The sequence below is a fragment of the Lobosporangium transversale genome (assembly GCF_002105155.1).
Source record: "Lobosporangium transversale strain NRRL 3116 chromosome Unknown BCR41scaffold_51, whole genome shotgun sequence".
Classification (NCBI taxonomy): Eukaryota; Fungi; Mortierellomycota; class Mortierellomycetes; order Mortierellales; family Mortierellaceae; genus Lobosporangium; species Lobosporangium transversale.
Genome location: NW_019029029.1, coordinates 1 through 22,223, shown reverse-complemented (window position 1 = coordinate 22,223; position 22,223 = coordinate 1). Strand labels below are relative to the sequence as shown.

The window sequence follows — 22,223 nt, the reverse complement described above, 5'->3', positions numbered from 1 at the left end:
AGGGTTGTTCCCTTGTGCACATTTTTTAGTTGTCTAAGCTGCACTACGATGCTCTTGCTGTGGCCATGCCCTGTCAGCACACACGCTGATAGGGTCATTACCCACGGTTATAGTCGCCTGAGCCCGAAGATTGAAGTCAATGAGTTCCCTCGACCTAACCTAAGCATATCTTTTGAGAATAAGCGTTATTAAATTGACGTATAAATTGAGAGCTTTCTGTCCAGATGTACACATTCTCAACATTGATTGGCTGGATCCCCTACCCACGAAAATTCAGACCACGGCACTTGAGTCAAAGCTTTTTTTTTGTTTTTTTCCAGATCAGCATGATGCAGCCATGGAAAAAGCGAGAACCGCCCTGGTCGAGGGTTTTTTTTCCATTTTTTTTTTTTTTCCAGGATGCACCTATACGGTGTATATTATGATCGATGTTACAGAAAACCACATCAGCTTTTACTTTCTCATTCTATCGGGCATATGTTGCTTCCTCATCCGTATCCAACTAGGAAAGCACCGCAATAGTGATTGTGATCTACGAGAAAGAAGCTTGGATATGCATTCTGTAGAAAAAATAAGTACCATACTTTTATTGTCAGGAGACAATAATAAAGAAGATCTTCCATCCAAGAAATGCAAGCGCTCTTTTTTGGTTTCTTTGCCTTTCTATTCCAAAGACAAGCTGAAGCTCTTGGAACGCTATAGCCGTAACAGAGGTAATTTCTTAATACCTATCAGCAATAGTTGGAATTGTCATTTATAGAACGGCTTGAAGAATTTCTTTTTTTTTTTTTTTTTTTTTTTTTTAAGTTTGATGGCTATGGGTAGATGGCTTTTGTGCACAACAAGCCAGGTAGGCAGTATGGTTTGTGAATAGAAATGCCGTATGGTAGACCGTACCACGATGTAGCCAAGACAGGTTATCATAGGCCGCTTTATTTGCACCTCTAGCAATAGGGCATTCCATTTATAGAGTCCAATCCTAATAAACCTTCACAACCTCGTGGGCCCCAGTTGTCAAAAAAATAAAAATAAAAAAAAAAAAAAACTTGCAGTGTTATAGTGCATATTATTGTTATTATATCGTTGGTGACATGTCCAAAGCGCCGCGTTTTTTGCCAATGTCAATTGAGCCCTTTTTATTTTGATTTACTGACGATTATTTCCTTTCCGAATGGATGAAAATAAGATGTAGTAAGGGCGGGTTGTCTCACATGCACTCCATGCACGCTTGGTCTAACGGAAAATATGCACAAAGCCAGTCAGCAAGCGAACAAAGCAGTTCTTCCATCTCTCCCATTTTATCAAGCAGTAATTAAGGATTAGGGATGAGTTGTACAACAAGATCACCTTGACCATCTTTCTTTCCATCAAGGAAACAGAAGCATCTTGTGTGCCCATTCAATATGGAGCATTCAACCATCAAAAAAGAGGGAAAAGAAGCCTCAACAGACATGTGTATATTATATACATAGCAGTTTTTTTTTTTTTTTTTAGTGTTTTGCATTGTTGATAGAGTCCTCGCCAAAAAGTCGTAAACAAATATATTTGTCACGTTTTTATATTGAATAGAATAGTTCCCTTTTTGGACATCAAGAATTTGAGAAAAATAAAATTTTTCTATTTTATCTAATTCAAAGAAATATCTGCTTTTCAAGCTTCATACTTAAAATTGTGTTTTTGCAAATATTAATTCAAATTGAGTACTTTAAAAATATATTTGTTTACGACTTTCTGGTGAAGACTCTATCGTCATAGTCGCCATCTAAATTATGTGTGGGTAAAAAACAAGGGTATACAAAAGAATGAGCATTCATGTTGAATAGTATATATATATATAAAAACATATCTCTTTAAATTATCTAGCGTGTCTAAAGTCTCGCGTGAGGAACGTGGGAGTTGGCGTGTAACCACGTTAGAGTAAAGAGCTAGAGTTGTGTCTGACAAATAAAAACTGGGCATGCTTATTTGGTTGGCCAACATCTTCAACGTTTTTGAAATGCAGCACAAAAAAAAGTGGATAGAATCAGACTGGGGTTATGAGTACACATGTACATTCAAATGTATATACTTCCAATTGCTTCTCATTCATGTACCATATCTTAGCACAAGTATCTTAAAGCAGTATAAATCTTGTTTTATTATGTATCTCAAATCCTACTCCATTCTTCTTTTAATTTCGATAATCCCCATGAAGAGATTTCACAGTACCCCATGAAAGCGTGGCCACAATTATAGCTACCACTACTACCACTACTACTACTACTACTGTTGTTATTGTCATTGTTATTGCTGTTACTAGTGAGGGATCCTCTACTGTAAATGGTACCACGATGTTGTAGCATGCGTGGATGTTGATATTGTCGATGGTGGTGACGACGTAGAGTAGGAGTAGCAGCAGTAGTTGCCATAGCATTCATAGTAATAGTCTCTGTGTCATCCATTTCTGTTGCTGCTATTGGCTCAAGACGCATGCTCCTAGTAAAATTCTCACTCAACTCTTGCATCTCAAAATCATCGGATGATACTATTCTTTGCTGCTGTTGCTGTTGTTGTTGTTGTTGGCGAGGATGAAGACGAGAATTGTTCCGTATGAATGTTTGGTTATTGGTTGCTATACCACGGCCAATGCGGCCACCGCGACCTCCAAAGCCCATAGTGGCTACCCCAATCCGAGGTGCTCCCATAATAGGATGGTCCATATACTCCGTTGGAAGTATGGGTACAGCAGTAGAGCTTCCATCAATAGCCTCTGCTACTGTAACTGTGCCTGCCCCTGCTTCTGCCCCAGCGCCATTCATTACTACTGGTGCTCCTGGGTTATTTCCTACATGGTGAATGGTTATTGCTGCTGCATTGAGTTGCGCCTCTAGTACTCGCCGTTGTATTTGCTGCAGCTCCTGAAGTTGGTGATGATGGTGAGGTGTAAACCAAGAATCAGCAAAAAAGCTGACAGGTAAACCTACATGGCGAGGAGCCCTTTCAATAACATCATAACGGCTTACTAGAGCTACTCTGGACAATGATGCTCTTTGTAAACGTTGCTGTTTTTGGCTTCGACTCCCTTGAATTGGTGATGGTGATTGTAGCTGCTTATTCTTTAAAGAAGAATTCAAGGATGAGACTGATGAAAATGATCCGGGATGTATACAACCACTCGATGAAGAAGAGGAGGTGGAGAGAGCCGTCGATGATAAAGAAGAAGAAGAAGAGCTGGATGATGCTGACGATATAGAGGATGTAGAGGTCGTTGATGATGCAGATGATCGACGACGGACATGTTGGTGTTCCTCCTCTTCCCTCTCTTGTCCCTGAGTTGAGTGATTTCCCAGAGTTAAATCCTGTTGTAGCGATTGAAGAGCAGTCGCGGGAGCAAGAGATACACTACTAACCGTCTCAGGGCAACTGAGTAGCGGCCCTACATAATGTCCCAAACCTCGGCGGCTCGGCACTGGCACTGGCACCGACACTGGCACTGGTACTGCTTCCGATGATGGAATGGCTTCGGCAGAAACTAGAGTTAGTTGTAGGCGCTGTTGCGTGGTTTCAGGTAGGGACTGCTGAGCTCTTAGTGAAACGCTCGATAGCATATATTGTTTTTGAACTTGGTGTTTTCGTTGCTGCTCCTGCTGTTGATGCGAAAGTTCCCATGAGTATAAAGACTCTTCGTCTCCAGATAAGCTACTATCTGAAGATGAGCCCTCTTCTTCCTTCTTTAGGATATCGGCGTATTGGCCATAAGTAGACCTACCCCTTACCGAGCCTAAAACAGCTCTAATGCGCTTTAATGATGAATCCCATGGCCTGGTAATGCCCTCACCACAAAAGGATACATCCAGAGAACATAAGTTTTTCAATGACATCGCTAACGGGATGATGCCGGCCAATGTCAACTTGTCGTTATATGATAAGTTCAGTCGTTGAAGGTTTGGAAAAACGTTATTCAAAAATATATCCGTTGACGTCGATGCTCCTACAAGAACTTCTTTTCCTTTAGAAGCTCGCGGAGATGATGATAACGATATGGAAGGGGGTATTGATGACGGGAATGAGGAGTTAATGCTAGCAGTGTCATAGAGAGTGGTAGTGTGAGGCTGGTCAAAGGCGTCTGCGGTTGCTAACTTGATTAAGCATTCGTCCGTTAAAGCATGACAGGCACTGATGTCCAACTCCACAAGAGACTGTGCGCATTTAGCTTGAATGAGCTGAGTTACTCCGGCGTCATTTAACCAAGTAGCCCGCGGGATGCAGAGATTTGTTAATTCAGGACAGGTTGCCAGAATGTGGCCCAATGTTTCAGAATTGAGCGAGTTGGCATTATCAAGTCGAAGAGTCTTTAAGCTGTGTCCCACCCTGTCTATAAGGCAGATAATATCGTCTTGACTTAACATATGGGCATCATGTATGATAATTTCCCTCAATGTTGTAGGAAGTGTCTGGAAAAACCTCCTTGCCTGGCTGCGGGTATTATTGAGCATCGAAGCCCCATTGGCCAACACAGGATGTCCTGTTTGTTGGTTTTTAGATGCGACCTTGAAAACAGGACAGGAGAATTCCAGAGATACTAAGGACGACGACAGCGGCGGCGGTGGCGATCGTGATGACGTTGAATGATTGTAAAAAGCTTCTTCTTGCTGTTGCGTCTCTGCCTCTATTTCCGATCCTCCTATGGTTAGATGGGCTGCAATTGCCATCAGTCCACTCATAGTGATACTACGGCAACCTGCAATACCTAACTTTGTCAATCTTGCACTCCTAGTCCGAATTTTTGATAGCGACGAGGTTGATTGTGTCATTCGACCCGATGCCCGGAGTAATGCCATCAATGATCGGTCTCCAAGTCGTGGACATCGTACAACATTAATCTTTTGTAAGCGAGTACAGTGCCTGGTAAGCTTTTCAATAGCATCGTCTGTGAGCATCCCACACCCTTGTAAGGATAGATCTTCTAATTGATGCCCGCACAACTGCGCAATGACTTCGACAGTAATATTAGTAATGAGTCGACACCCTGTCAAGTCGATTTGTTGAAGATATGGTGACGATGCTGTGATCATCTGGATAACAGCCATATCAGTGAGCGCAGCACAATGAGATAATGAGAGCGAGGTAAGATGAGTCAAAAAGTCAGATATGGCGATGAGGTGATGATCCATAACACAAGATGGAAGGTAGGGGAAAGGCCGTGGTGTTCTGCAATCTGTTGTCCCTGCAAGCGAAAACGACCGAACATACCCCTTTCCCGCATAACCAATAGGACCTATCGAGGGCAATAAAATATGGGCACATGAAAGAAAAACAAATTAGCTTCCATTTCATTCTGCATTTGACCGGTTGTAATTTTTTTTGTCCCGGGCAGACGATGCAGCCGACACTGGGAGGAAGTGAATGCCATATGACTATGGATATAAACACGAATGTATAAAAGTGGACACAATTTTTTTTTCTTTTAAAGTTGGTGCAACCTGGAACTGTCTAAAGTGTTGTGGGGTACACACAAAAGGGACCCAAGCGTTTGCCTCCCACACAGGTGTCATGTGGTGCTTAATTTTCATGAGCGCCAGAACATTTTTTATTTTCCCATAGGCCTGTTGACAGAGATAATGTCTTTATACAATCATGTAGTTACACTTGGAACAAAATGGACAATGGGTTTTGGGATCATGTCTGGCATTGTTACTGTTCCTTTTTTCATTTCCGAGGTTGAACGTGACAAGGCAAATAAACTTGAATTCTCATCAAGTATCAAAGCGCCAGAGCACAAGGCCGAGATGTTGCCTTTTAATAAAGGAAACAAACAAACAAGCATATTTCATATTGACCCAAAGTAGGTCACCCAAATAAAGCTTCTATTGTTCCTCAAATAAAGGTATGAGGGCGAAATACAATTTCGTCCCTACCCCTGCCTCCCCCTGTCCCTGTCCCTTTCCCTGTCCCTGTCCCTTTATTTTTTATTCCCCTCCTATTCAACTATCACTTTGACTTCTCATGTTTCCTTCCTTTTCTTTTTTTGTTCATCGTAGCAGTAATAGGATCCTTGCAAAGAAGGAAAAAAAACTGTACCTGGAGAGGATGGATGCTGTAGAGATGACAAAGAAAATAAGGTCGTCATTGTAGTCGAGGATAAAGATGGACCCGACTTGCTGTTTTTGTATTCAGATGATCTTTGCTTTCCTTTGAAAAGACCTTGTTGATGCTGATTTTTATGTTGATATCGATCACTCTCCTGATCCTGACCCTGCTCATGTTCCTGCTTCTGCTTCTGCTTCTGCTCCTGTTCCTGCTCCTGTTCCTGCTCCTGCTTCATAGCAACAGCTCTTGTTGGCGAACCATTGACATATTGAACCTTGTACTGGGAAGGGAGAGAAGGCTCTTTTGTAAACAAGAACGTTGGATTGAGTACTCTACTAAAGTAGACAAATGATTCTACACTCGGAGGATTGACCTCTCGCCATAATGTATCCATAGCAGCGTAGTACCCTAAATAAAAGGAGATATTTCGGTATGGTGCATATTAGCCATAAAATATTAGTTAACATGATAAGGAAAATGGAATGAGTATTTTATTCGTCGGTCAATTATGGATTTTTTTCCAATCTCTTACAGTCTTGACAAACAAGTGCGCATGCAAGGATATCAGAGCATCCCGATGTGAGGGATGTTGAAGCAGCGCCGGGGCATAGAGAGGAGGAAGAAGAGTAATGATAGCGATGATGAGGTGGTTGCTCCAAGTTATAAAAAATTTTGACGAGTAGTTCGTGTGGTAATCGACTAGCCACTAAAGATGCCTTTGTTTTTGGAAGCATTGTTTCAATCATTGGATGAGGATGGAGAAGGACAAAATATGACAGAGGAGGGTGAGGATGAAAGAAAGAAGAAGAAGAAAAAAAAAAAAAAAAAAAGAGAGAGAGAGAGAGAGATAGAAAAAACCTGCATTACAAGAACAGTAGGACAGAGTGATGCTCGGACCAAGCGCGTGGTGCGCGTGATATAACCATAAAAGAATGGACTGCTTCTGCAAAGGAGGATTTGATTCATATCATCATGATAGGTTTTCCTAATGTGCCGGTTGTGGCCTGTGTTTGTGCGAAGTCGATTGGTGGTATCAATACCAAGAGAAGGAGACACATAGTTTAAAAGATCTGCTTGATAGAAACTGCTATTATAAGATAAAAGGCGCTTTATTGGTAACTTGCCATTTTTATTTTATTACTTTTTTTTTTTGTAAATGAATTTTGAAATTATTATTTTACACGGAATGAAAAGGGATATGTAGGATGTATGCGATATAAAAAATAAAAAAAAAGAACAGCCTTGAACTCTTCAGGCACATTAAGATATAAAAGAACATGGCTTGAGTGCCAACAAAAAAGGGATCGGCGAAAAAAAAAAAAAAAAAAAAAAAAAAAATGTTACAAGGTATTAAACTCATTTTACCACCATCACCTCCTCTCTCTATTCCTTCTGCTCCGTTCCTTCCCCTTCCTTTTCTCCCTTAATATCAGAAGGAGGAGGTATTTATCTCGTAGCCTTTTTCAGTCCACGATTCTCCACCGCCGGTAAGAAATCTAACAAGGGTCGAACTTGAATCTTGTCAAGTGCTGAATTTTTGACCCATTCTGGGAGGTTGAACAGAACCTTCCGTTTTACATCAGCAGAAAACCCCTGAGTATTCATCAGATGAGACATGAAATGGGAGACCTCAACCGCATTCTTGGCATTAGGACTGCGCTCCTGGTAATACGCTTCAAATGCATTACAAAAGTCGTTATGACAAGGATTATCATTGATCTTGTAGAGAAGGTTGACCAAGGAGATCACATCCAGAATTGCTTGCTCTGCGCCTTGTCCAGAGTAAGGTATAAACTGCAAAAAAAAAAAAAAAAAAAAAAAAGAGTGTCGATGGAGATAACAGGATTTTGTCAATGGACAGAAATGGATTTGCTTGATGCTAAAACGTTCTCCACTTTGTCTTACCTTGTGGCATGCTATAGAATTTGCCGATCATTTCCACCCAATCGAATAAAATATAATAAAAAATGTTAACATTTGTATGATTTGTCAAAAAAAAAAAAAAAAAAAAAAAAAAAAGTATCTGTGCTTGCCTACCTTCACCAATGAGCACTGAGCGTCCATGATGCCACGTCTTGTAATGTTTCTCTTCAACCATGACCTTTGTAATAAAATCTCTTCTGGTGTGCTCGATCATATCAGCCAATGTTCCACCCCAAGGAAGTTCCAAATCCTGGACCAGCGCACACGCGGCATCAACAGCTTCCGGCCCAAATTCCGACTGTTTAAAGTTAGCATTAGCACTTCCTTCTGGTGTCAACAAGTCTCCACCAACGGACCAAGCAACCCTGTTTCCGGGCGTAGGAGAAACCCATAATGTATAAGGAGAATCCTTGCCAGCCACAATGTTGACTTCACTGAACCGCGCCCCTGCAGCAGGATATTTTTCCAGATCCAGTGGGTTAGTAATTCCGATAAGAGTGTTGGCAGTATATTTGAGAGGCTCCATATCCGATTTAGGTAACAGATTCTTTTCCCGCAAGGTTCTGTACAAGTTTTGTCGGACGGCTGAATAAGACCCATCTGCTCCAACTAAAATGTCGGCCTGCTCGACCGTGCCGTTGGCACATCGGCATTGCACCCCTGTGTTACCATTCACAATCTCTAAAACGTAACGGTTCCAATGAACCTTTTCTGGTGGCAGTTGTGATAGAAGGACTTGACAAAACTCTGTTCTTAGGATAAGAATTGAGTAGTGACCATATCTAAGAGACAAAGCGGAATATCAACAATATGCTAAAATGTCAAAATACTAAAATACCTCCTCTAGAGTGTGCTCTCTTCCCTTAAAAGGCGTAATTTTTTTTTTTTTTTAATTTTTTTTTATAGACGTATATTTTACCTTTCTTTGACATAGGTAAAATCGATCTTTCCAACAACAGACAAATTATGTTTTCGCAATTTGACTGCTGAGACAGGCTTTGAAATCTTCAAGATATCATCAAGCAAACCTAATTGCTCAATAGCTCTTAACGTGTTGGAAGATAGTTGAATCGATGATTTGGGTAGTGGAAGTTGTGACATCCTTTCAAGGACTACATAATCGATTCCTGCTCGTTCTAGACAGAGGGCCAGCATTAATCCCCCAACGCCTGCGCCCACAATCAAAACCTTGAAAGGGGAAGACGCTTTTGGCCCCAAAGGAGCAGGAGAAGAAGAAGAAGATGGTGATGAAGACGGTGGTGATGGTGATGATGAAAGAGGAGAAGATGATGATGAAGAGGAATAAGAAGAAAAAGAAGATGGAGGAGGAAGAGTAATACCAGAGCTAGTAGTACCAGAGGGTTTTATGCTGTCGGAAGAGTAATTGGAGGAAGCCATGGTGTTGATTGAAGTACTGCTGGGTTCGCCAGATGATGGTGTAACCATCTGGCGGAGCAGCGCGGCAAGAGTGAAGAGTGGAATGATGGACGTTCTGCCCTTTCTTCCGAAGGACTTGAAAACAGAGTAGTTGGAGTAAAAGAGGAGCACTCAGCTAGCACGAGCGAACAAGAGTAAAAAAATAAAATAAAAAAGAACTAAAGGCTGTTATTAAAACGAGATAGACAGATACACACAAACAAAAATAAACACGAAATCAAAAATAAAGAGTTTGTAATGTAAAAGCAAGATGAGAATGAAGAATGAGCGGAGGGTTGAAATGAGATGCAATACAAAGAAAGAAAAGTAACAGATCTTTTTTTTTTTTGCGGTTGCGCTTTCTTATATTTCATATTCTATTTTGAGTTTACAATGTTCTCGAGTGGTTGGAGGATGCACAGTTACTGTACTTGAAGGGTGTAAAGGTTGTATGGGAAGGAAAGGAAGAGCAGCTCAGTTTGTATGAATGTGTGTCTGTCTTTCCACTCGACAACATGGCCTGGCAACCCAAGTAAAGTTTTTTACATGCATATTTTCATGAGGATAGAGATGGCCCATGAGCAATGCAAAATCCATCGATCTTTATATAAACCTATGCCTAAATAGCCACTATTGAATATTGGGCGTGTTGGCTAGTGTGTGTATGTTTGTTGAAACATCCACACATCCACACATCCACACATCCACGCGCATCCACGCACATCCACATGTTCATTCTACACATTCGTTCACATTTATTCAACACTCTCACTTCTCTTCCTCTTTTCTTTTCTTTCCCCTTACTTTTCCTTTTCTCTCCCTTCATCTTTCATTTATGCCCATTGTGTCCATCCAGTGTTCCATATTGTCTAATGGCAGATACTAAAAAACGTCTAATTTGAGAGCATTGTGTCACTGTCAATTGCTTTTTTATTGTTCTACTTTCCATCATTTTGCCTCGCCTCCCATCATCAATGAATAATGAATAATGTGCACATGCCATAACTGTAATCAAAAAGCTTTGGGAAAAAGAGAGCAATTGGACAAGAAAGTGGGGGCAAATGTATTTGTCCAAATGTATACTACTGTTCATGTATAAATCTCGTCGCACAGAGTAATCTTTTTTATGTCCGTGGACATTTGGTATCATTCATGTCCACAGTTATGCAAATGTAGACTATGAGGGATATGCATAAGAACCATGCAAAGAACCCTTCCTCTTACCTCCACCAATGCAATGCATTGGCTGATAACATAAACATGGAAACATGGGTCTTTTTTTTTTTTTTTTTGTTGTTTGTTGTTTGTTTGTTAATAAGTAGATATATACCATGAGGATGATACATGTAGACTGCGCGGCTCAGAAAATTCACAGCCATTGTCATGTTTTTAATTTCTCTTTTTTTTAACATCCGTCTGATGTATACAGTATACAATGTACTGTATACATGCACTGCCAAGCGGGCGCGTGTACTTCTAGAAAATGGGGAAAAAAAAAAGAGAGAGAGAGCATTGCTGGAAAGGAAGCATAAAGAAGAATAAGAAAGAAAGTTGATGGGCGAACAAAGTGAACAAGAAGCTTAAAGTTGAGCCTGCAAGGCCTTTTTTGTTTACTTTTGTTTTTTGGACTGGGCTAAGTGAAGTGACAGTTCCGATCCAAAGCATTGGAATAGATCCTAACCAAACGAAAAAAAAAAAAAAAAAAAAAAAAAAAAAAAAAGATGTCAAATCTTAGCTAATACACAAACATGTTGAGTACATTTAGCCTAAGTTCCATAGTTATTGCCTCCTAGGTGGTTTTTTTTTTTTTTTTTTTTTTTTTTTTTGCTCTAGAGATCGGTCGCGTCTAGACAATCTATTAATGGTAGAATTATCAAATTCACGTATACACAAACAAAATACGAATATTATATAATAATATCAAGATAAAGGTGTCTATGGAGTGCGAATGGTAGTGACGGATAAAAGGCCAATTCTGGATCCTTTTTTCTTTTTTCCTCTTTCTCTAAATTAAGTAAAGTCCCAAGCTTTTAGAAATCTAAGTTGAGACTAAATTATTGATTAGATGGGTACTATGAGACTGGCCTGGGAACTCTAGGGAAGTATGGTGACTTTACAAACAGGTTTTCAGATATATTTACGGCCTTTATTACAGTATTAATTAGTAATTTTGAATTGTTCATTATTACATATTTGAGTGTGTGAATGACTACATGCTTCACAAGGTGAGAACATGTAAAGATGTAAAAACATGCGACTGTACAGTGGTGGATCCTTGATAATTGTACACTTTTGTACAATTATCGAATTTGTTATATTTCTCGGTCATTGGTTGGCTAAGAGCTCCACAATTCATTCTAAAAATCTACTGATCTCCCTACTCCAGCGAGTGTGGGTTTTTTAGAATACTTTTTTTTAAAAAGAGTAAGACTCTTAGCCAATCAATGACCGAGAAATATAACAAATTCGATAATTGTACAAAAGTGCACAATTATCGAGATCTACTGTGTATGTCTCTGGATGTCTGGTTTAGTCTATCTTCATTAGTAATTTTTTAAAACATTTAATAATTCAAGGGCTCTAGGGTCCCAGGGCAAGTAGATAAGGCCCCAGCTCATTATATGGGATGTCTTTGTTTAGACGTGGAGGCATTCCGTTCCTATTGGACTCTGGGCTCTAAAAGCGAGCACTAAAAAAAAAAATGTAAACGAATCATTACGTCCACAATTTCTTTGAGGGATTAAAATGCAGGGACCATCTCACACTAGCCATGTTTGGGCAACAATGAAATGAAAGTGTAAATATTGGTGGCGTCAATGCTATGCTATGCTATGTTGTGCTATGCTTCATCCAATGCAATGAAACACAAAAAAAATACAAAATTTGACATACACACCAGTTCCTCATTTCTAATAAGGCCTGATAGATCTTTTTCTCTCTTTTTTTTATTTCTTTCCTTTTTTCAATTGACTTTTTCCTTTTGAATCAAACTTCACATAATGCAACAGATAGAAAATAGAGTTCCTATCTAACGATCTTTTAGCCTTTTTCAGTTTTCCCTATTATGTCCCCCCCTCACAATCTGATCAGGGGCCTCAGTTTATCTCAAAAAATTCTTTTCCATCTTTTCTTAATACAATGTATTGGAAAGTCCTTATCCGTCTTTATGGTCATTTTCAAATGCGGAGCAGAAAAAAAAGACAACGGCGATTAAATTGATAAAGCTGAGATCTTCAAGAAAAAAAAAAAAGAATATTCTACACTTCTTTCTTTCACACGCGATTTTTAAGTTAAAGCCAAGGTCCCTTGTCCGAAATTCCTCAAACTTTGTTTTTTTTTTTTTTTTTATTATAAAAGGGGATCATTGTTCCTGTCTAATATTCCTCAATCACCAAAGCATCGATTGCTCTTAACTTGATCTACTCAACTTCTTCCTCTCCTGAATAATAATAACAAAGCATCTTTCTTTCTTCAACATGGTCAAGTTCTCTGCTTCTCTCATCCTTCTCGCTATCGCAGCCATCTCCACCTCCGCTGCTCCTATCAAGTCCTCTTCTTCATCTTCAACTGACGATATTCCTATCGACAAATTCTCTCCTTCAGTCAAGCATTCTGGAAAAGCCACCTGGTTCACACATACATACGGTGCCTGCAACATCCACTGGGACGGTTACAAGGAGCCTACTGTCGCTTTGAATGCCTATCAAATGGGCGCTGCCTCTTGGGGTAATCCTGCCTGTGACCGTCGTGTTCGAGTCACCAACAAGAAGAACGGCAAGTCAGTCGAGGCTCGCATCGTCGACAAGTGCCCTGGTGATGAATGTGCTTGGGGTTCTCTTGATCTCTCCCCTGCTGCCTTCAAGCGCTTGGGTGAATTGGATACTGGCATCTTGAACATTGAATGGCAGTACCTCCACTAAAAGCCAACCTCCTTCGACACATAGCATACGACAAAGCTTTATCTTCAACATAGAAACATAGATCATACTCCCCTATTGCATTTCCCCTCACTACCATAGACTGGCTCTATGAATAAATACTAAAGCGCAGGATCGCTTTTTAAATCCATCAAAAGACAATTGAAATGTTCTTGAATACGTTTCGGTTATATGATCTTAAATCATTCCAGAGATTTTTATTAATCTTCACTATTTTTGAAGCTAACACTGGATCCTGGTTGTAAATGTACATCTATTTTGACAGAGAGAGAAAAAAAAAAGCATCATCTCCAATAATAAAAAAGTCGCTTACTCTGCTATTTTAATGCAAAAAAAATAATAATAAAAGGTCTCTAATAAAATTGTATTCATACATGAGTCTACTTTTTGTTTTCCTCCCTAAACCTCACACCAATAATTGTTGCGTCTCATTTAATCGATATCCATATCCTTAGTGTCATCCTCCTTGGTCTCTTCTCTTGAAGCAGGCTTTTCCTCAGCTGCTGGGGTCTCAGGGGTCTCGACAACCACAGGCTTGGGTTTGGGCTTGTTCAAAATAGGAACAGCAAAGTAGACAATGTCATCACGCTGCTTGATGATCTCTGCTGAGGTGACGGCAGGCGTCTCATACTTCTTGAGCATAGACTGACGCTCGAGCTTATTTTCAATCCAGGTCTGAGCCTTAGCACACTTCTCCACAATAGAGTTCTTCTCCTCCACGGGAATGTGAGCGTACTTCTCTTCTGAGCTGGTCGCCTGCGACATCAACTGGTTAATCGACTCACGCAACTCACGAGCTGCATTTGCACGGGCCTCGACCTCGCGGTAGCGCTCAATAATGGGCTTACCCACAACATGAAGGTCAGCAAGCTTAGCAACATATACTGACTTTGTTGTCTCTTCTCCCTCCTCGTACAACCAGTTCTCAGCGTCGTTCAAGTCCGCAACAAACTTCTCCTTGTCTGCGGGATTGATAAAGTCCTTGTAAACACTATCAACCTTAGAACGGGTGTCGTAGATGTATTCCTCCAAAGCGTTCTTAGCCATCTCAGTATCAACAACCAACTTGTCAGAGGCAATCATCTCCATTTCCTTCTCCTTAAGCTCAGCCAAAACACTACGGTCCAAAGAGGAAGTGGCGCTGACAACAGGCAAGTCTCCCTTCTTGACGAGCTTCTTAACCTTGCGAGTCTCAGGGGCAGCAGCCTCCTCACCTTCAGCAGCATCAGCCTTAGGAGCTTCGACAGGTTCTTCCTTGAGCACTTCCTCAACAATATAGGCACTCTCGACAGACAAAACACCGTGAATGTTAATTCTGGCCTTGACTTTGATGCAGGCAGGCTCGCCATTGATGGGTTCGACATTCTTGATGGAGAAACGGGCAATCCAAGGATTAATACCAGAAGGGATCTTCTCAGGCTCTGCATAATGAGCCTCAAGATCAAAGGGCTGGGAGCGATAGAAGGTCAAGATCTTGGTCGAAGGAGTAGAGTTGTTCTTGTTGAAGACAACAAGCTCAGTCTCCTCCTCTTCGGGAGTAGGCTGCCAGGTTATCTTAATGGGATAGCTGGTAATATCCTGAACGGTGAAATCACGAACCTTGAAGGAAGGTGACAAGATGGCGCACTGAAGAGCGGCACCACGAGCAACAGCCTCATCCTGATTAAGAGTAGAAGAAAGATCCTTACCAAAGTAAGCTTGGATGCGCTCCTTGAGGGAAGGGATACGAATAGAACCTCCGACCATCTCGACGGCATCAATTTCTTCGATGGTCATGCCAGCATCCTCCAAAGCCTGCTTGATAGGGGCCTCAACACGGGAGATGAGGTCCTTAGCGAGCTCTTCAAACTCGGAGCGCTTCATCATAGAGGAAACATCACGATCCTCCATGATTGACTCAATGTTAAGAGGAGCCTGGGAGTTGGCAGAAAGAATCTTCTTTAGTTTCTCGCATCCAGCCATCAAGCGGATAAGAGCCTTGCCATTAGACTTGACATCAATGCCGTACTTGGTCTTGAATTCTGCAGCAAAGTGATCGACCAACATGCGGTCAAAGTCACGGCCTCCAAAATGCCTGTCGAAGGCACGAGACTTGACAGTAAGCTGACCCTTGATGAAAGCAACAATTGTAACAGTGTAGGTGGAGTGACCGATATCAACAAAGCAAATGTTGCGGGGTTTGTCCTCAGGCAAGTCAGTCTTGGTGATACCATAGCCTAGTGCAGTAGCAGTCGAGTCGTTGATCAGACGGAGAACGTTCAGGCCGGCAATTTCAGAAGCGTCCAAAACAGCACGACGCTGAACATCAGTGAACCAGGAAGGGATGGCAATAACGCAGTCTGATACAGGCAACTTAGTCTCGTTGGTAGCGATCTCCTTCATCTTGGTAAGATACATAGCAAAGAGCTGAATAATGGTGAAGGTGGTCTCCTGTCCCTGGTAGTTGACCTTGACGGCAAGTTGGCCATTGACGTCAACGAGAGGAGCAGTCAAGTATTGCTTCTCAATCTCCTGAACCTCCTTATCGGCGAAGGTGCGTCCAATAATGCGCTTCAATGATGAGACAGTATTCTTGAAGTTGGAAATCTCCTGGGTCTTAGCAGTCTCTCCGAGATAACGCTGCTTCGGTCCAAATGAAACCAAGGACTAGTCATAATGATCCGTTGAATAAAGCAAGTTACAATTAATCAACGAGGACAAACAAATAACAAAACCCCTCTCCATCCAACTTGAATCAATCAAAAAAATGAACGTACAGGAGTGAAGCGGTTAGAGACTTCATTACAGATAACGTCGATACCGCGGTTTCTAGCAACAGCGATAATCGTCTGCAAGTTTCCAAAATCAATACCTACGTTCAAAGACAAAGAGAAAAAAAATAAGGAAAAAAAAGGTTAAAACTTTTGTACGAACTCTTTCGGTCGCTTGATTTGTAGTAGCCTCCATCTTCTGCAATTGAAAGCACAATTCTTGCTGTAACGATGAAATTCAGAAACAACAAAAAAAAAAAAAAAAAAAAAAAGACTCCATTGCTCTTCCAAAAAGCTCAAAAACTTCTTGATAAGGAAGACATAATCCCATTATTGAATAGATATAAGAAGCATAAAGAGAGAAATTCCGTAATTAGTGACATACCAACGACAGACATGATGGGAGTGTTTATGTGTGATGAGAGAGAAGAGGGGAAGGAAGAATGAATGAAAAAGAATCGATCTTCAAAAAGACTTCAACTCAGGCCCAGTCGTGACTGTTTTTGAATTATAAACAACGTGGTTTATTCACTGTTTAAAGTAACCAAATTTAGTAAAGGACTATGTAAAAGAGTCAATGACTGCAAACAATCATGACTTGTCAATAAGCATTGTCTCTCTATTTTCAATGATACTTACTCACTAAGACTATTCTTTTTTTAGGATGGATCTGCGGCAGGACTATTTAAGCATAGTTGGTGTTCTATAGTCTTTCCCTCACACAAGAGACGCGACGCGTCAACTGGGCTCAACAGATGCAACGAATGACAACAAAGAAATGTTTGTGTTCTATTACAACAGACTTTATCCATACGATGCTTCTACACACAAAGTGTGGACCTACATCTTATTCTCATTTGCTTTTTCTACTTAGCTACTCGTCTGTCCAAAATATTTCATAAAAAAATTTGGCTGTAAAGTACGAATGTACCAAAGAGGGAGCTTTTTCTTATTAAGAGATCAAATAAATTAATGACGGTTATGAGAGGCGACCCAACATAGGTTCCCGCGCAGCAATATCACTTATCATAAAGCATTACAGGCACACTGTATTTCGCTGATAGAGTCGACACCACGACTCCTGTTTCTGACTTTTGTGCCAGTGTTCATGCTTTAGGATTCATGAAACCAATTCCCCATTAACCAAATAACTTGACCAAGCACTAGCTTGACATCCCCTCTCCACCTGTCCTTAGAGAACCATAGACCCTGGGCCGGAGGCTCCCCGCTTTTAAAAGGATACAACTATAACCCAAAGACAATTAACCAAAACTCTTCATAAATGCAATAATAATTTTAGTAAAGCTCTAGCAGTGGTAGCTATTAAATATGGGGCAAGGAGGTGCAGGATGGGGCATTGGTACCAAAGAGACAAGAACTAAGCAAGTGAACTTGCTACCAAGGAGCCATGGGCTTTATAATGCTATGAAAAAGTATCCATGAGATAAACATATACGATCAGGCGACACCGGTCTAGGGAGGCGGACGCCCGAAACGATTTCGTCCGCACATCTCGAAATTCAGCCGCGCTCAATCAAAGGCCAACTTTACGATTTTTTACTTTTTACGAAATCAGTAAAAAGTAACATACCGGGAAGCTACTTTTGCAAAGTAAAGAAAATTATCGATTATCGATGTTTACCTTTGCAAAGCCTTTTACTTTTGTACACGATCAACCGAATAAACTATTAGATCAGAAGGCCAGATGTAGTAAGAGCTTAAAAGGGTTTCCCCTACCTTATTTCAATCCAATCCAGTTTATCTACTATTTAATGCCATGCTGTACAAATGCCTGTCCCTATGGAACTTGGCTTTGACCAAGAAGCTCTTACATTTTTATGGCATTGATACCTCGATCATAATTTAAGCTTCCGACACATGAGAGACACAAAAACAGGAGGTTGTAAAAACGAAGCATGCAGTTGTATTTTTGCTTCTCCATTGATCAATCCTCACCCCTTTTGCCCAAGTCATGTTGCTAATTTTTTTGATCTTTTTATTTCCAATGCCCAAGATTCTGCACTCTTTACTTGTTTATTCTACAGCTTGATACCATCATCCACAGCCATTCTATATGCTGTAGTGCTACTCCTTGTACAATATAAGAGCCTTGTTGCTCTCTAAGAGCATCAACGCTAGATGCATTGCTTACTCTTTAGCACACAGTCCATAACCCCCTAAAGATGCACAACCAAATGAAGGCCTCTAAAGCGACTTCACTACCGAGCTACGAGAAGAGGCCTTTCGATGCTCGAATGGCCGCTTCGTACGCACGGCTGGCCAGAAAGCAAACGAAGCCCATCAAGGTTTCAATGCCCCCAAAATGCATGTATACTGGCGTCAGAGGTTTTTTTTGAGCAAGACCCTTTGTTTACTGATCAACTGATCGATATTTCGCTTTTGGGTCGAGCCAATCACATTATGCCAGCGATTGGTTCAACTCATGGTTCAAAGGGAAGCAACTCTTTCCAACCTCTTCACCAACAGAGTAAGCTAAAGCTGAAGAGGGCGGCGTAGCAAGCTATAAGGCATAACAAAGAATATGTTTTTGATGAGGGACTTGATAATATCCTTTTTTTTAATAGATGTCTTAACACTACTCCCTCAAGAGCCCGCCCCACCACCTAGAGAGTATGTAGTGGGTATAGCCAAGTAGATCCTTGAAGATAAACGCCGCTTGGAACGTAAAGAGGGTGTTCTAAGCGGAGAAAGTGCAGATACCACAGCCGATGTAAAAAGCGGTAAAGCGTGCAGGGGAAGAGGCTCCTGGTGATGATGTCGAACTCGTGGAAAATTCACAAGCCGTCAAGGACGACGCATGAGCAGGCGATAAATTGCTGTACACCCTAACCGCACCAACGTCTACTGCGGACAGTGCAAGCACCACGCCACCCACTGCAACACCAGAAATACTATGGTCAGGATTATGGGGCCAACGGCACGGCCAACGCCCCTTATAGCTTATAATGAGTCTCATAAAGGCCAAAGAAGATGACGTGCCTAGATGGTTGTTTATTGGATTAAGTCTGATCTAGTCTAATGTAATAACGAGGGTCTTTTATGAAGGCGCGGCGAGTGCAGTCTTACTCTCGGATGAAGGAATTAACTCCCAATTCGAGATAGAGCTATCAACTACTCCAATAAAAATACCCATTTGAGGTGTTTTTGCCAACATTGCTTCCGATAAGGACAGATTACTAAAATGCGAAGGTTGCATCAAGCAGCTGAAAACACAGTATAGACGGAAAATACTGAGGGCCACTAACAACGCTGATAAACGGTAGCCTATTACAACGCTATCTCAGGAGCAGTTTAGTGAAGCCATTCGATTACTGCATGAACAAGCAAAGAAGAACCAAGGATTAAACCCCCATGCCGAGAGGACGATAGCATTGCAAAGAGGACAATAAAACATTTGTCTTCATTTTACATAGCTTATGTGGAGTAACATGAAATAAATTCATTATTACTTTATACTTCATAGGCAAGGGTTTAGTATATAACATATTTGTTTATGTTAAAAAAAAGGATATAATGATAATGAAGGCTGACATAAATGAGATAGTAACGCCCCAACGAGCATGAGAGAATACCAGCTGCTTCAAGCAGTTGTCCTGTCCACCAATGTGCATTGGGACATCGGATTCAGTGCCAGACGGGATTTCATATGGTTTGCAAAAATCTTCTGGCGGCAAGACCCTTTCAGACAATAGCCTCTTGAAGATATCGCCGACAGTATCGACAAAAGGTGGTCGATGAGAAGCGGCTAGTTCCTTGGCACTCGACAGCAGTTCAATCACTTCCTTTAGTGATAGGTTTTCCTCCAGCGTATTCTGGATACTGCACTCAACTTCCTCCTTCGTCTTTTTTGGAACACCTGACTCCACTCCTTTAAGCTCTGCAGTAGTGACGCCTCCTTGACCAGAAAAAGGTTTCGAACGAGGCAATAATTTCAAGGGTCCTCGTTCTGCAGGGTTTTCAACATCAACACTGTTACGATGATTACTTCTTTCGCCTTCCAAAATACAAAAAAAAAAAAAAAAAAAAAAGATATTAGACAGCTTATTCTTACCAATCAATCATAACACATAGTAATCTCAATAGATATAGTCACTCTTTGTAGTAGCATATGCAAAGCAGTTTGTAAATCTGAGTTAGCGACTGGCTTCGTTCTGAGAAGTAACTTCGGACTCACCAGGCTTTCCCTTAGAAAGGGATCCAAAGACATAATTACTGGGCCCAGGACTACTGACCTTGGAACGCTGATGTTTGGAATGAAGAGAGATCTCCAGTTTTCTTGGCCACAGCCGGGGCATTAGTCGACCAGTCATCAGCGCCAACTTGAGCAACGCCTATCATAATATGGCAAGCATCATCGGGAGCACGAAAGAAGCGCTCACGATATTTAGCCATGCCACGGCTTTCGCTAGGAGGAGCCGTGTGACATATCTCCTTTGACGCTTGATCATGAATAGCTGCAACCAATTTTTGGGCGCAGATCGATGTTGTCTTGAACCATAAACGAGTACGACTAGGTTCTTGGTGCAAAGTAAAAAAGGAGTTTGGTCTACGGTGAAGGAAGGAAGGAATGAACGAATATGAATAAATGAATCTTTTTTTTTTTTTTTTTGAATATGTGCCTATCCCTACGCGTGCTCAGTCCTTCGATTTAATAAGATACATATCATTGTCATTATTAATATTACTATGTTGCCTTTCATGTGCATAAACTATTATCAATAATGAACGAACGAACGAGGATGTTTCAATGGCTGTTTGCCAGTGGGCATCTGAACCTGAGCATCCCCAAAACCGGTGAGTGTATGGATAATAAGTAGGCTTTCAAGGGCCCTAGCAGAAACTTTCCTATGTCAAGTATCCACTCATATATGAAAATAATCAGCAAAAGCTGCTTTCTTCAAAATAACACAATACTTGGTGAGAAGACAAATGAGGCGTTAATAAGGTATTACAGCAGAACAGAGATTGGAAAGCGTGGGGCCATGTCGTGGGCGAAGCCTGTGCGTGCCAAGGATGTGTGACGAGCCTAATTCAATGGATCTTGTGGACTAAGGTCAACCTCCCATATTAGGCACTCTCCACACTCTATAATAGAGACTAGCTGTGCGTCATTCCATATCCATGACCAGGAATTCAAGCGAAGCTCACCAAAGCTTCTTCTCAAGCTCTCCAAACTTATGTAAATTTATAAACTTGGTGGCAAATTTATTTTGAACAGGGCCCTTTTGTAAAAAAAAAGTCCTTATCTATATACTAAAGTCGAAATGGTTTCTCCCTTATCGTAATAACTCGTTTCATAGATCTTTGCTCTATTATATGATATATTTCATAGATCTTGCTCTATTATATGATATATTTCATTTCATAGTTTCATAATTCTTGCTCTATGATACGTCCGTCCATAAATCTAAAATAAATTCCATTCCATTCCATTCCATTCCATTTCATTTCATTTCATTTCATGTCATTCCATTTTCATTTCATGTCATTCCATTTTCATTTCATGTCATTCCATTTTCATTTCATATCATTCCATTTTCATGTGCCCTTCAGGAAATGAGCATACATACTTCAATCATCGGACCTCAATCATGTGACCCAATCATCATGTGACCTCAATCATGATTATGAGCGATCATCATGAGAGCGCAACTTTGGGCTTTACATTACAAATAATAACCAACCAGATCTCAATCATCTCAATCATCTCAATCATGATGCATTGAAAAAAAAAAAATAATCAGCCTTCAATCATGGCCTGCTTCTACCATCAGCCATTGAACCATTGATGCATAAAAATAATAATAAGAATTTTATTTTATATAATAATAATAATAATAATATAGTAATAATAATAAAACAACAATTGAGCTCCTTCAAACACTACCTATAAGCCTTGATCATATCATATGCTTTAACCTCAAACATGAATTCCTTCAAGTGTCGATACATTCATGTGGCATGATAAAAATATATGACAGAAACATGACTGTTAGAAAACAAAGAGATTTATTTTTTAACAAATTAATTTTCATAGAGAAACATGGTCTGTGCAATGACAATGACAATGCTCCTGTGAAATGTTTGATATTTCATATGGAACGCG

General features: G+C 40.7%; 5 protein-coding genes across 5 annotated transcripts; 1 reads left to right on the top strand and 4 right to left on the bottom strand.

Moving 5' to 3' along the window:
- Positions 1–2,147: 2,147 nt before the first annotated feature.
- On the bottom strand, positions 2,148–6,803 carry BCR41DRAFT_425524 (hypothetical protein; the record flags this gene model as incomplete). Its single annotated transcript, XM_022030597.1, has 3 exons — positions 2,148–5,257; positions 6,061–6,477; positions 6,602–6,803. The coding sequence occupies 3 exons, from the start codon at positions 6,801–6,803 to the stop codon at positions 2,148–2,150; spliced, it is 3,729 nt and encodes a 1,242-aa protein (XP_021876978.1).
- Positions 6,804–7,515: 712 nt separating this feature from the next.
- BCR41DRAFT_374481 (hypothetical protein) lies at positions 7,516–9,390 on the bottom strand (the record flags this gene model as incomplete). Its single annotated transcript, XM_022026872.1, has 4 exons — positions 7,516–7,863; positions 7,975–7,985; positions 8,107–8,774; positions 8,912–9,390. 4 exons carry the CDS (start codon positions 9,388–9,390, stop codon positions 7,516–7,518), a joined length of 1,506 nt encoding a protein of 501 aa, XP_021876977.1.
- A 3,156-nt stretch (positions 9,391–12,546) lies between these two features.
- Positions 12,547–13,328, top strand: BCR41DRAFT_425522 (RlpA-like double-psi beta-barrel-protein domain-containing protein-containing protein; the record flags this gene model as incomplete). Its single annotated transcript, XM_022030596.1, has 2 exons — positions 12,547–12,577; positions 12,928–13,328. The coding sequence occupies 2 exons, from the start codon at positions 12,547–12,549 to the stop codon at positions 13,326–13,328; spliced, it is 432 nt and encodes a 143-aa protein (XP_021876976.1).
- A 259-nt stretch (positions 13,329–13,587) lies between these two features.
- BCR41DRAFT_341417 (heat shock protein 70 family) lies at positions 13,588–16,529 on the bottom strand. Its single transcript, XM_022022239.1, has 3 exons — positions 16,482–16,529; positions 16,103–16,197; positions 13,588–15,992 (listed from the first exon to the last, which is right to left on the bottom strand). The coding sequence occupies exons 1-3, from the start codon at positions 16,492–16,494 to the stop codon at positions 13,779–13,781; spliced, it is 2,322 nt and encodes a 773-aa protein (XP_021876975.1). The 5' UTR covers positions 16,495–16,529; the 3' UTR covers positions 13,588–13,778.
- Positions 16,530–18,794: 2,265 nt separating this feature from the next.
- BCR41DRAFT_400583 (hypothetical protein) lies at positions 18,795–21,101 on the bottom strand (the record flags this gene model as incomplete). The annotated part of the gene is made up of 6 exons (XM_022029150.1): positions 18,795–19,096; positions 19,184–19,293; positions 19,649–20,111; positions 20,350–20,634; positions 20,853–20,962; positions 21,070–21,101. 6 exons carry the CDS (start codon positions 21,099–21,101, stop codon positions 18,795–18,797), a joined length of 1,302 nt encoding a protein of 433 aa, XP_021876974.1.
- Positions 21,102–22,223: the final 1,122 nt, after the last annotated feature.